The sequence below is a fragment of the Macaca mulatta genome, chromosome 7 (assembly GCF_049350105.2).
Source record: "Macaca mulatta isolate MMU2019108-1 chromosome 7, T2T-MMU8v2.0, whole genome shotgun sequence".
NCBI classification, from domain to species: Eukaryota; Metazoa; Chordata; class Mammalia; order Primates; family Cercopithecidae; genus Macaca; species Macaca mulatta.
In genome coordinates this window covers 176,115,336-176,129,128 of record NC_133412.1, presented here as the reverse complement: position 1 = coordinate 176,129,128, position 13,793 = coordinate 176,115,336, and the positions used below count along the sequence as shown (strand labels likewise).

The window sequence follows — 13,793 nt, the reverse complement described above, 5'->3', positions numbered from 1 at the left end:
AGGAGGTGAAGGCTGCAGTGAGCCGTGATTGTGCCATGGCATTCCAGCCTAGGTAACAGAGTAAGAACCTATCTCAAAAAAAAAAAAAAAAAATTATATACACTACATTACTGAGTATTTCTGACAGGTAGAACTGTTTTAATTGAGTATCAATAAACATTGAATATTGTACTAACAATTTTACATCTCTAAAGTTGGAAATAATTTCCCACCACCAAGCTTCTCACTGTACATTTCAAACTTTGTCTTCATGACTGGCATGCTTCTGGTGTTGGGCGCCAGAGAATGCATTCTCAGTGCAATCCAGCTTCTGGCCCCGAATCCTTTGAGGGGCTACATGGACCCTGTCTCTGTCAGCGAAGGCTGCTGTAACAAACTTTCATTGACTTGGGGCTCAAAGAACAGACATTTAGTTCTCACAGTTCTGGAGGCTGGGAAGTCCAAGACCCAGCTGCCGAAGCCTGGGAGTGTGGTGAGGCCCTGTTCCTGGCCTGCAGGTGGCAGACAAGTCTCCTCATACCTTCACAAGGCAGAGAGAAGGGAGAAGGGGGAGAGAGAAAGAGTGTGCGTGTGTGTCTGTGTGTGTGTATGCGTGTGTATTTGTGTGTGTCTCTGTGTGTTTGTGTGTTTGTGTGTGCCCATGTTTTTGTGTGTCTGTTTGTGTCTGTGTGTGCATGTGTCTGTGTTTGTGTCTGTGTGTTTGCATTTGTGTCTGTGTGTTTCTGTTTTCATGTGTTTGTGTCTGTGTGTGTGTGTGCACATGATTTTGTGTGCCTGTGTCTGTTTGTGTATCGGTGTGTGTACATGTGTCTGTGTTTGTGTGTGTCTGTGTGTTTCTGTTTTCGTGTGTTTGTCTATGTGTTTGTGTGTGTGCCCATGATTTTGTGTGTGTCTGTATTTGTGTATCTGTGTGTGCATGTGTCTATGTGCGTTTGCATTTGTGTGTGTCTGTGTGTTTTGTGTGTGTGTGTGTCTGTGTGTGTGTCTGTGTTGGTATGTGTGCATATGTGTCTCTGTGTGTTTGTGTATGTGTGCATGCAAGCTCCCCATGCCTTTTTTTTTCTTGAGACAGTCTTGCTCTGTTGCCCAGGATGAAATGCAATGGCATGATCTTGGCTTACTGCAACCTCCGCCTCCTGGGCTCAATTGATTCTCCCATCTCAGCCTCCCAAGTAGCTGGAACCACAGGCATGTGCCTCCACACCCAGCTAATTTTTGCATTTTTCGTAGAGATGGGGTTTTGCCATATTGCCCAGGCTGGTTTCAAACTCCTTATCCACCCACCCCAGCCTCCCAAAGTGCTGGGATTACAGGCATGAGCCACTGTACCTGGCCCTGTGCCTCTTTTTCTGAGGGCACCAATCCCATCCTTGAGGCCTCTATCCTCATGAAAGCCCCACCTCCTAATACCATCACATTGGGGATTAAGGTTTCAACAAATGAATTTGGGGGACACACACTCAGTTTGTGACAAACCTGGAGTGGGGCAGCAGAGTGGATGTGGACATGCACCTGGGGCCCATTCCTACACAGGGACAGCTAACTACAGAGAGGAGACCACACAGATATTCCAGCAATGAGTCCCAAACTCAGCTTCTCTTTAGCTAGTACAAAAAATATCCACGGCCACCCAAAACTCTACTTGACACAAAGGAAACATGATGGAGGGGAGGTTGGAATGGAAGAGACAGCTGACTTAATCTTTCGCAATTATAATATTATATTTTCTTTTTTTTTTTTTTTTGAGGCAGAGTCTCGCTCTGTCGCCCAGGCTGGAGTGCAGTGGCCAGATCTCAGCTCTCTGCAAGCTCCGCCTCCCGGGTTTACGCCATTCTCCTGCCTCAGCCTCCCGAGTAGCTGGGACTACAGGCACCCGCCACCTCGCCTGGCTAGTTTTTTGTATTTTTTAGTAGAGATGGGGTTTCACTGTGTTAGCCAGGATGGTCTCAATCTCCTGACCTCGTGATCCACCCGTCTCGGCCTCCCAAAGGCCAAGGTGGGATTACAGGCTTGAGCCACCGCACCCGACCTTATAATATTATACTTTCGCAAATGTTATAAAAACATACCTCCTAGGGCCTTGGATGGGGCTAAACGAGTGAAGGCCCAGTAGGGCTCTACTCACTTCATGGTTCATCTGGAGGCCTCTGTCACCATGCCTCATCCAGACACCAGTCAGGGAGAACTGGAACCCTCTGGCTTGGGCTGCTATGACACAGCCTAGCTCTGCCACCCAGGAACCCTAGGGATTATGAACAAAGAGTAGTGAGAGGATTGTAAGTGATGGCAGCCTCCTCACAGGTGCTGCCAAAGCCAGTGGAGAGACAGGGAGCTGCAGCAACTGACTCATTCCAGCTCCCAGCGAGCAACATCTAAGGTGCTTTGGAAAACAACTTATATTTTGCTGCGTGTTAGAAATACACTAATATAGCCAGGTGAGGTGGTGCACTTCTATAATTCCAGCTACTTGGAAGGCTGAGGTAGGGGGATTGTTTGAAGTCAGGAATTCGAGACGAGCCTGGGCAACATAGCAAAACCCCGTCTTCACAAAAATAAAAAATAAAAAATTAGCTGGGTGTAGTGGCACATAGCAGTAGTCCCAGCTACTCAGAAGGCTGCGGTGGGAGGATTGCTTGAGCCCAGGGGTTTGAGTAGAGCTGTGATTGCACTACTGCACTCCAGGCGGGGCAACAGAGTGAGATCCCATCTCAAAAAAAAACATATATATATAGAGTATACATGCATATATACATATATAAATACATATATACATATATATGGTGTATATATATGGTGTATATATATATGTATGTATGTATACACACAAATATATGCTATGCTTGTGTGTGTATATACATGTCTCTGTGTGTGTGTGTGTGTGTGTGTATGAGGGGGTGGTTAGGGCAGGACATGGCATGGCCATTTTCCCAATAGGAAGGCAGGACCAAGGAACCAAGCAGAGACTCGGCAGGACGGATCATCTCCTCCCATCTTCTCCTTGTCTGCCAGGGCACTCATACCTGCCTTCTGAACTTGCAGGGCACCTATATCACCTGTGAGGAAACAGAGATTCCCGATTGACTTCTTCTGGTCCTGCTGCCCTTCACAGTGAAGGCTCACTGCCATTCAGACATTCTAGCAGCTGCTCTACCCATCATAGCTGTTGGCGCCAGATCCAAGCTATCTGGAGAACCCCCTCCCCCACATCTGGCATTGGAATGAGGACAGAGAGAGGCCATCAATGGACAGCCACGTTCTCTGCCACAGGAGCTGTGGAAACCAGCAGCAGGCCAAGAGATTCAGCCAGGAGCCCAGGGAGGCCGGCAATGGGGACAGAGAGAGCCCAGAGAGCCCTCCAGGCCCACAGCCTGGCCAGTGCTGAGTCCATACCCACCCTCATAAACACACCTTTTTTGCTTAAGCTGGCCACCAAAGAAGCCACTTAAGACAGCTCCTGGCCAGGCACAGTGGTTCACATCTGTAATCTCAGCATTTTGGGAGGCCAAGGTGGAGACTGCTGTAGTTCAAGAGTTCAAGACCAACCTGGACAACATAGGGAAATCTCATCTCTACTAAAAATAAATTAAAAAAAAAAAAAGAGAGAGATCCTCAGGCTCCATCACGGCTCCCATTACGGGTCCTGAGAGGGGGTAAAGCACAGACAAGCTTGCAAACACCAGACCTGATGGGGCCTGGTAGCTCACACCTATAATCCCAGCATTTTAGGGGCTGAGGTAGGAGGATTTCTTGAGTTCGGGAGTTCGAGATCAGCCTGGGCAACACAGTGAGACCTTGCTTCTACCAAACACCAAACAAATTATCTGGACGTGGTGCTGCAGGCTTGCAGTCTCAGTTACTCAGGAGGCTGAGTTAGGGGGATCACTTGAGCCTGCAAGGTGGAGGTTGCAGTGAGCTGAGATCGTACCACAGCACTCCAGTCTGGGTGTGAGAGTAAGACCATGCCTCAAAAAAAAAAAAAAAGAGAAAAAAAAAGAAGAAGAAGAAAGAAAACACCAGACCCACTGCAAACAGGGCCACCGCCCGCCAGCATCATCCCAGCAGCAGACAGCCCTGCTGGCTCCCACCAGCCCATGTCCAGCCTCCCTCTACAAAGCAGTCACGCACGCCAGCCTGGCAGGCCCTGCTGAGTGCCAGGTTATTCACCCGCATGGGTTGACGACCTGGATGTCACCATCTCCAAACCCAGGCTGGCCTGGCCTGAACAGGGACCCCTGCATCACCTGGACTGCTGGGCAGAGAGAGGGTGGGCTCCTGACACAGCCGGCAGGGCTCGGGGTGCGTTACAGAGGAACAGGTGGTCAGTCTCAGAAGTAGACAGACGCCAAAACAGGAGCAGGGAGGCTGGGGTGCCAGCCAAGACCAAGCCCTGCACCCTCCACAGACCTCCACGTCCCCCCCAGCGCCTCTACTTGAAAAACAGCCCCAGCTCCTTCCAAATTTAATGACGTAGCTCTACTGGCGCCAGAACACAGAAGACTCAGTCAAGGTCCCTGCCTTCAGACATCGCAGATGAAAATCTTGGCAATTCCAGGTGCTGAGGAAGGAGCAGTAGAGAAAGTGTCAGAAGGCCCCCAGGAGATGGTGGGGGGCACGGCAGGCCTGGGCACAGTGGAAGCTGCAGAGCCCTCTCACCTCCTGCCAGGCCAGGAGAAGCCCCACGGACAGCCAGAAGCACCCTGTGCCCGGGGCCAGACCCCTGGGACTTGCCAAGGAGGCAGGCCCTCTGTGTCCTGCCGGCTCCTGCCACTATGAGAGTCCCTTAGCTGTTTAAGGCAGTTAGGGTCAGTCAAGGTTTCATGTTGCTTGTGGCTGAAACAAACCAAGGGACAAACCCGGAGGTGGGTACAGCAGGAGCGAAGGCCAGGAGACTGGACCCTTATGTGGTGGGAAACATCTTTGTTACAATAATTCAAATAAACACAAAAGTAAAGAAAGTTGTATCATAAGCCCAGATTCAAAAAAAGCAGCACTTTCCCACAGAAACGGAAAGCAGATTGGTACCTGCCAGCAGCCGGGGCAAGCGGGGAATGCAGAGCTTATCCTTACCAGCTGCAGGGCTGTCCTCTGGGCTGAGGACAATGCTCTGAATGAGGGGGTAGTTGCATGACATTTTGAATACACTAAACACCACTGAATTGTTCACATTAAAACGATTACTTTGCTGTGAGTTTCACCTTAAATTTTTTTGTTTTTGTTTTTGTATTTTTTGAGATGGAGTCTCGCACTGTCACCCAGGCTGGAGTGCAGTGGCGCTATCTCGGCTCACTGCAACCTCTGACTCCCAGGTTCAAGCCATTCTCCTGCCTCAGCCTCCCAAGTAGCTGGGACTACAGGTGCCCGCCACCATGTCCGGCTAATTTTTGTAATTTTAATAGAGACAGGGTTTCACCATGTTCGCCAGGATGGTCTTGATCTCCTGACCTCATGATCCGCCCACTTCGGCCTCCCAAAGTACTGGGATTACAGGCACAAGCTACCAGGCCGGGCCCACCTTAATTTTTAAGAATGCAACATTTTAAAATCTACAGTTATCTCAAACAAACAGGGCAACACTGGCCGCTTTTCCACCCTCATCTTCCCTACTGGGATATTTTACAGTAAATCCTAGACACCATGGTCTTGCTCCCACAAACACTATTGATTGCGTAATTAACCCGATTTGGGATTTAAAAAAATATAATCATCTTGCCAATACACCACCAACAAAATGAACCTCTTCTTGAAACTATTTCCCAGTTATCTTCAGATTGGATCATTCCGGCCCAAAGACCTTTGTAACAGTTGGTTTGTTAAGATCAGGATGGACATAAAGTCTACACGTTGCATTTGGCTGTTGGGTCCTTGAGTCTCTCTAAGTCCCAACCTCCCCTCTCCCCCACCTTTTTTTATGCTGTTAACTTATTGGAGAAACCAAATCCTCTGTTCTGTGCAGTTGCACACATTCTAAGTTGGGCTAATTGTTTCCTCGAGGTGTTATTTAGATTACTCCTCTTTATAAAGTGATATTTACTAGAGGCTCAATTACATTTAGCTTCAATTTACCAATTTTTTTTTTTTTTTTTTGAGATAGAGTCTTGCCCTGTCGCCCAGGCTGGAGTGCAGTGGCATGATCCCCACTCACTGCAAGCTCTGCCTCCCGGGTTCACGCCATTCTCCTGCCTCAGCCTCCCAAGTAGCTGGGACTACAGGCACCCGCCACCACGCCCGGCTAGTTTTTTGTATTTTAGTAGAGACAGGGTTTCACTATGTTAGCCAGGATGGTCTCGATCCCCTGACCTCGTGATCTGCCTGCCTTGGCCTCGCCAAGTGCTGGGATTACAGGCGTGAGCCATGGCACCTGGCCCAATTTTTTCTTTAATGCTGTGTTTTCTATACTATTAGAAATCTTATCAAATGTACTATAAAATTTTAAAACATAAAAATTAAAAATTAAACAAATTTTAAGAAGATATCTTTGTTTCTTCCAAAGTTACAAAGATTTTCTCCTACGCTTTCTTCTAGAAGTTTTCTAGTTTTAGCTTTTCCCTTAAGGCTATGATCCATCTTAAATTAACTTTTGTACACGGTGTAACAGTGTAAATATAAGATCAAAGTTCATTTTTCCTTGATGTGAAGGGGTCCAGCATCTTTTCTCGAAAGACTATCCTTTGTCAAAAGTCAACTGACCATGTAGGTGTAGACTGATTTTTGGAATCTGTTTCATAGATTACAATGTCTAAATGTGCCAACACCACACTGTGTTGATTTACTGTAGTTTTATAGTAAGTCATCATACAGTTGAATCAGTTTGTAATTGTAAATGTCCAAAATTTTGAAAAAAGACTGACAATGCTAAGTGTCGGTGAGGATGTGGGCAGCTAGAACTTTCACACACTGCTGGTGGAAATGCAAAACATTAAAACCACTCTGGAGCATGGTTTGGCAGTTTCTTAAAGACAAAGATAGGGGCCGTGCACGGTGGCTCACACCTGTAATCCCAGCACTTGGTGAGGCTGAGGCAGGCAGATCACGAGGTCAGGAGATTGAGACCATCCTGGCAAACACGGTGAAACCCTGTCTCCACTAAGAAATACAAAAAATTGGCCAGGCGCGGTGGCTCACGCCTGTAATCCCAGCACTTTGGGAGGCCGAGGTGGGGGCATCACGAGGTCAGGAGATTGAGACCATCCTGGCTAACATGGAACATGGTGAAACCCCATCTCTACTAAAAAAACTACAAAAAAATAGCCGGGCGTGGTGGTGGGCACCTGTAGTCCCAGCTACACGGGAAGCTGAGGCAGGAGAATGGCGTGAACCTGGGAGGTACAGCTTGCAGTGAGCCAAGATCGCGCCACTGCACCTCCAGCCTGGGTGGCAGAGCAAGACTCCATCTCAAAAAAACAAAACAAAACAAAACAAACAAAAAAATTAGCCGAGCATGGTGGTGGGCGCCTGTGGTCCCAGCTACTTGGGAAGCCGAGGCAGGAGAATGGCGTGAACCCAGGAGGTACAGCTTGCAGTGAGCCGAGATCGCACCACTGCACTCCAGCCTGGGCAACAGAGCGAAAAAAAAAAAAAAGGAGTTAAAGATACACCTACCCAGCAGTTCCACCTATAGATAATGTATCCAATGGAAATGAAATCTTTTGTGGAGAAGGCAGGGCAAGATGGCAGAACAGAACCCTCCAATGATCGTTCCCCAACAGGAACACCAAATTGAATAACTATTCATGCAAGAAAGCTCCTTCATAAGAACCAAAAGGCAGATGACTGATCAGAGCACCTGGCTTTAGCATTATTCAAGTAACGAGGCACCGAAGAGGGGAGGAAAGACAGCCTTGCATTGCCTCCACCACCCCTGCCCCATCCCCCAGGAGCACATGCAGAGAGAAGCTGTGTGCTTGGGGTAGGGAAAGCTTAGTGATTTGGAGACTTTGCATTGGAAATTAGTACTGCCCTGTCACAGCGGGACACAACATAGGGCAGAATTCTGCCAACTCTCATGAAGGAGCATTTAGCGTAGCCCTTGCTACAGGGGAATGCTCTGTCCCAGCAGTAGGAACCTGAGTTTCAGCTAGCCCATCCACCCGCTGACTAAAATGCCCTGGGGTCCTGAATACATTTGAAAGACAGTTGGGCCATAAGGACTGCAGTCCTTAGGCAAATCCTGGTGCTGCATTGGGCTCAGAGCCAGTAGACGTGGGGTGCACCCAACCCAGTAAGACACCAGCTGTGGCAGCCCAGGGAGTGCTTACACCACCTGCCCCCAAATGCCAGACAGTGCAATTTAGGGAAAGACTCCTTCCTTCTGCTTGTAGAAAGGAGAGGGAAGAGTAAAGAGAACTTTGTTTTGCCCTTGTGTACCACCTCAGTCACAGTAAAATAAAGCACCAAGCAGATTCCTGAAGCCCCTGATTACAAGCCCTAGCTTCTGGGTGGCATTTGTAGACCCACCCTGGGCCAGCAGTGAGCCTCCTTCCCCGAAGGATTGGGGAAAGGATTCACCACCTGCTGACTAAAGAGCTCTTAGGCCTGGAGGAAACATCAGTGGTAGCCAGGCAGTAGTTGCCATGGGCCTCAGGCAAGATCCAGTACTGTGCTAGCTTCAGGTATGAGCCAGCACAGTCCCTGCCGTGGTGGCCACGAAAGTGCTGGCACCATCCTTCCCCCAACTCTTGGCAATCCGACACGGAAGGAGAGACTCCTTCTGTGTGGGTGAAAGTGAAGGAAGAGAACTAGAGACTTTGCCTGGTAATCCAGGGAATCCTCCTGGGTCTTACCGAAGCCCACCAAGGCAGCACAAGGCAGCAAGAGTTGCGGCATTATTGGACTTGCGGCACCCACTAGTGCAGATATGGCTACAGACACCAAAGAATTAAGATCAAAACACTCAATTCCCTTTGATTACCCAGAAAGCCTTCTCAAGAGGGATGGGCACAAATGTTACTGGGCTTGGGCTACCCTTTATGCAGCTGTGGCTGCAGTGACCAAAAACTTAGATCACAACATCCAAGTGCCTTCAAATACTTGGAAAGCCTTCCCAAGAAGGACAGGTACAAACAAGCCCATACTGTGACAACTACAATAAATACCTAACTCTTCAAACATCCACAAACCAACAAACAACATCCACAAACCAACAAAAAACATCCACAAACCAACAAACAACATCCACAAACCAACAAACATTCACAAACCAACAAACAACATCCACAAACCAACAAACATTCACAAACCAACAAACAACATCCACAAACCAACAAAAAACATCCACAAACCAACAAACAACATCCACAAACCAACAAACATTCACAAACCAACAAACAACATCCACAAACCAACATTCACAAACGAACAAACATCCACAAACCAACAAACATCCACAAACCAACAAACAACATCCACAAACCAACAAACATCCACAAACCAACAAACAACATCCACAAACCAACAAACAACATCCACAAACCAACAAAAAAATCCACAAACCAACAAACAACATCCACAAACCAACAAACAACATCCACAAACCAACAAACAACATCCACAAACCAACAAACATTCACAAACCAACAAACAACATCCACAAACCAACAAACATTCACAAACCAACAAACAACATCCACAAACCAACAAAAAACATCCACAAACCAACAAACAACATCCACAAACCAACAAACATTCACAAACCAACAAACAACATCCACAAACCAACAAACATCCACAAACCAACAAACAACATCCACAAACCAACAAAAAACATCCACAAACCAACAAACAACATCCACAAACCAACAAACAACATCCACAAACCAACAAACATTCACAAACCAACAAACATCCACAACCCAATAAACATCCAGAAACCAACAAACAACATCCACAAACCAACAAACATCCAACATGTCCTCACCAAACAAACTAAATAAGGCACCAGAGACCAATCCCAGACAAACAGATATGTGACCTTTCAGAGAGATGATTCAAAATAGCTGTTTTGAGGAAACATAAAGTCAAGACAACAGAGAGAAGGAATTCAGAATCCTATCAGAGAAATTTCACAAAAAGATTGAAATAACTAAAAAGAATCAGGCAGAAATTCTAGACTTGAAAAATGCAATTGACATACTGAAGAAAGCATTAGTCTCTCTCTTTTGTTTTGTTTGTTTGTTTTTTGTTTTTTGAATCGGAGTCAAGCTCTGTCATCCAGGCTGGAGTGCAATGGCACGATCTCAGCTCACAGCAACCTTCACCCCTCACCGGGTTAAAGCAATTCCCCTGCCTCAGCTTCCCCAGCACAAGCAGATGTGCATCACCACATCCTGCTAATTTTTGTATTTTTTGGTAGTGATGGGGTTTCGCCATGTTGGCCAGGCTGCTCTGGAACTCTTCAGCTGAAGTGATCCACCTGTCTTGGCCTCCCAAAGTTCTGGGATTGCAGGCATGAGCCACCATGCCTGGCTCTATGTTGTTTTTCTATTATTTATTTCATTTACTTCTGCTCTAATCTTTTATTTCTTTGTTATTTATTTATTATTATTTTTTGAGACGGAGTCTCACTCTGTTGCCCAGGCTGGAATGCAGTGGTATGATCTTGGCTCATTGAAACTTCTGCCCCCCGGGTTCAAGCGATTCTCCTGCCTCAGCCTCCCAAGTAACTGGAATTGTGGGCATGCACCACCATGCCCAGCTAATTTTTGTATTTTTAGTAGTCACGAGGTTTTGCCAAGTTGGCCAGGCTGGTGTTGAATTCCTGACCTCAGGTAATCCACCCACCTCAGCCTCCCAAGGTGCTGGGATTACAGGCATGAGCTACCGTGCCCCGCCTGCTCTAATCTTTTATTTTTTTATTTTTATTTTTATTTTTTTGAGACGGAGTCTCGCTCTGTCGCCCAGCCCAGGCTGGAGTGCAGTGGCGCGATCTCGGCTCACTGCAAGCTCCGCCTCCCGGGTTCACGCCATTCTCCTGCCTCAGCCTCCCGAGTAGCTGGGACTACAGGCGCCCACAACCGCGCCCGGCTAATTTTTCGTATTTTTAGTAGAGACGGGGTTTCACCGTGGTCTCGATCTCCTGACCTTGTGATCTGCCCGCCTCGGCCTCCCAAAGTGCTGGGATTACAGGCGTAAGCCACCGCGCCCGGCCATGCTCTAATCTTTTAAATGTCCTTTCATGGGCTAGCTTTGGGTTTAGTTTCTACTTAATTTTCTTTTTCTTTTTTGAGACGGAGTCGCACTCTGTTTCCCAGGCTGGAGTGTAATGGCGTGATCTCAACTCCTGCAACCTCCGCCTCCCGGGTTCAAGTTATTCTCCCGTCTCAGCGTCCCGAGTAGCTGGGATTACAGGTACACGCAACCAGCCAGGCCCGGCTAATCTTGTATTTTTAGTAGAGACAGGCTTCACCACGTTGGTCAGGCTGGTCTCAAACTCCTCACCTCGTGATCCGCCTGGCTTGGCCTCCCAAAGTGCTGGGATTACAGGCGTGAGCCACCGCGCCCACCCTAGTTTCTCCTTAATTTTCTAGGTCCTTAAGTTGGGAAGTTAAGTGGTTGATTTATTTGAGATGTTTTTAATATATTATTATTTTTCTGAGACAGATCTCACTCCGTCCCCCAGGCTGGAGTGCAATGGCGTGATCTCAGCTCACTGCAACCTCTGCCTCCCGGGTTCAAGCAATTCTCCTGCCTCAGCCTCCCAAGTAGCTGGGATTACAGGCATGTGCCACCACGCCCAGCTAATTTTTGTATTTTTTGGTAGAGGCAAGGTTTCAACCATGTTGGTCAGTCTGGTCTTGAACTGCTGGGCTCAAGTGATCTGTCTGTCTCAGCCTCCCAAAGTGCTGGGATTACAGGTGTAATATATATTACATTTATATATTATATATAATATAAATATACATATATTTCTTTGAGACAGGATCTCACTCTGTGGCCCAGGCTGGAGGGCAGCGGTGTGACCACAGCCTCGACCTCCCAGGCTCAAGTGATCCTCCCACCTCAACGTCTTTAGTAGTCTGGACTATAGACATGTGCCACCACGCCTGGCTAGTTTTTCCATTTTTCATAAAGACGGTATTTCGCCATGTTGTCCAAGCTAGTCTTGAACTCCTGAGCTCAGGCAATCCTCCCACCTTGGCCTCCCAAACTGCTGGGATTTCAGGCATGAACCACCGTGCCTGGCTGAGATGTTTTAAATGTGCTTATTGTTACAAATCTGCCCCTTAGCGCTACTTTCATTGCATCTTGTAAGTTTTGGTATATTGTGTTTTTGTTTTCACTGGTCTCTACGTATTTTTGTATTTCCCCTGTGATTTCTTCATTCATCCACTGGTTCTTAAATGAGTGTTAATTTCTACAAATTTGTGAACTTTCCAGTTTCCTTCTATTATTGGTCTCTAATCTCATCCTGTTGTGGTCACAGAAGATACTTTAAATGATATCTTTTAAAATCTATTGAGACTTAATTTGTGGTGAAACTTATGGTCTATCCTGGAAAATGTCCCATGCTCACTTAAGAAATGTGGATTCTGTTGTTGTTATATATTTTGTCTATGTCTATTATACCTAGCTGGTTTATTGTGTTTTCTTTTTTTTTCTTTTTTCCTATTTAGAAAACTTTATTGAATATCATACTTATCAAAAGAAAAAGTTAATTTTCCCCAAAGGCACCCTTCATTTCACATGATCTATACTCTAATGTTATTTTGTATTAAAAATATGGTTAAATATGGAATTAGTAAAATGCAGCATATAAAACTTCATGCTGAGCAAAAACAAGTCCAAAACAACTTTACCATGTATCCATAGAATAGTTCCCACAGTACATTTCCTACGTAAATCATGTTTGAATGCAATTTTTAGAACCATTTTAAAATATATTTTGCAATCTGTTAACTGTAGGCATCCACATTTTTCTTCCATTACATAATCTGTTTCTCTGATTAAGTTGGCAATATCTGCTAGGATCCACAGAATTCAGGAAAAAAAAGCAGTTATTTCTCAAGGTTTGAGAAATCTGGTCCACCTTTAGTGTAGTTTCCTGAGATTTCTGCTCCACTGAAGTCAAAACCAGGATTTTCTTTTTGGAATCTCTCTAATGTAAGCTTTCTCTGCATTTGGTCTTGCACCCAAGGATCCGCTGCATATTCAGATTCTAGTAGAGAAGTCCAACAATTTGCTGCATCTCTCTTTGTCTTTGTGAGAACAATACGAACCATTTTTCTATCCTCCAAAGTCCATGTTCCCTCATCAGCTATTGTAGAATCAAAGAGTTTGCCCTTGAGGATCTCGCGGCCGCCCACCGACAGCGCCACATGCCGGCTCTGCAGGCCGCACTGGATATCCTGGGCGCGCGTGCCTGGAGGCACCTGAACTTCAATGAACACCTCCTCCAGGGTCTGGTACCACTGGCCCCACGGGGTCCCGCACGGAACCACCCCACTCCGCTCCTCAAACGGGGCCGACATAGTCCAGTGGCTTCCCGGCCGTAGCCGCACCAGGTGGAGCCGAGCGCACGCGCGGAATCCCACGCTCAGGCTACGCCGGTTTATTGTGTTTTCAAGTCCTCTATCTCATTACTTACATTCTGACTGGTTTGTTTTTTGAGCCAGAATCTCGCTCTGTCACCCAGGCTGGAATGCAGTGGTGTGATCACAGCTCACTGTAGCTTCAATCTCCTGGGCTCACATGATCCTCCTGCCTCAGCCTCTGGAGTAATTGGTACTGTAGGCACAGGCTACTGCGCCTGGCTAATTATTTTCTGTAGAGATGGGGTCATGATACACTGCTCAGGCTGG

The 13,793-nt window shown here is 46.8% G+C and overlaps 1 protein-coding gene across 1 annotated transcript; it reads right to left on the bottom strand.

Moving 5' to 3' along the window:
* Nucleotides 1-12,578: 12,578 nt before the first annotated feature.
* On the bottom strand, nucleotides 12,579-13,491 carry LOC693699 (nudC domain-containing protein 2). Its single transcript, XM_001082159.5, has one exon. It carries the CDS (start codon nucleotides 13,461-13,463, stop codon nucleotides 12,990-12,992), a length of 474 nt encoding a protein of 157 aa, XP_001082159.3. The 5' UTR covers nucleotides 13,464-13,491; the 3' UTR covers nucleotides 12,579-12,989.
* Nucleotides 13,492-13,793: the final 302 nt, after the last annotated feature.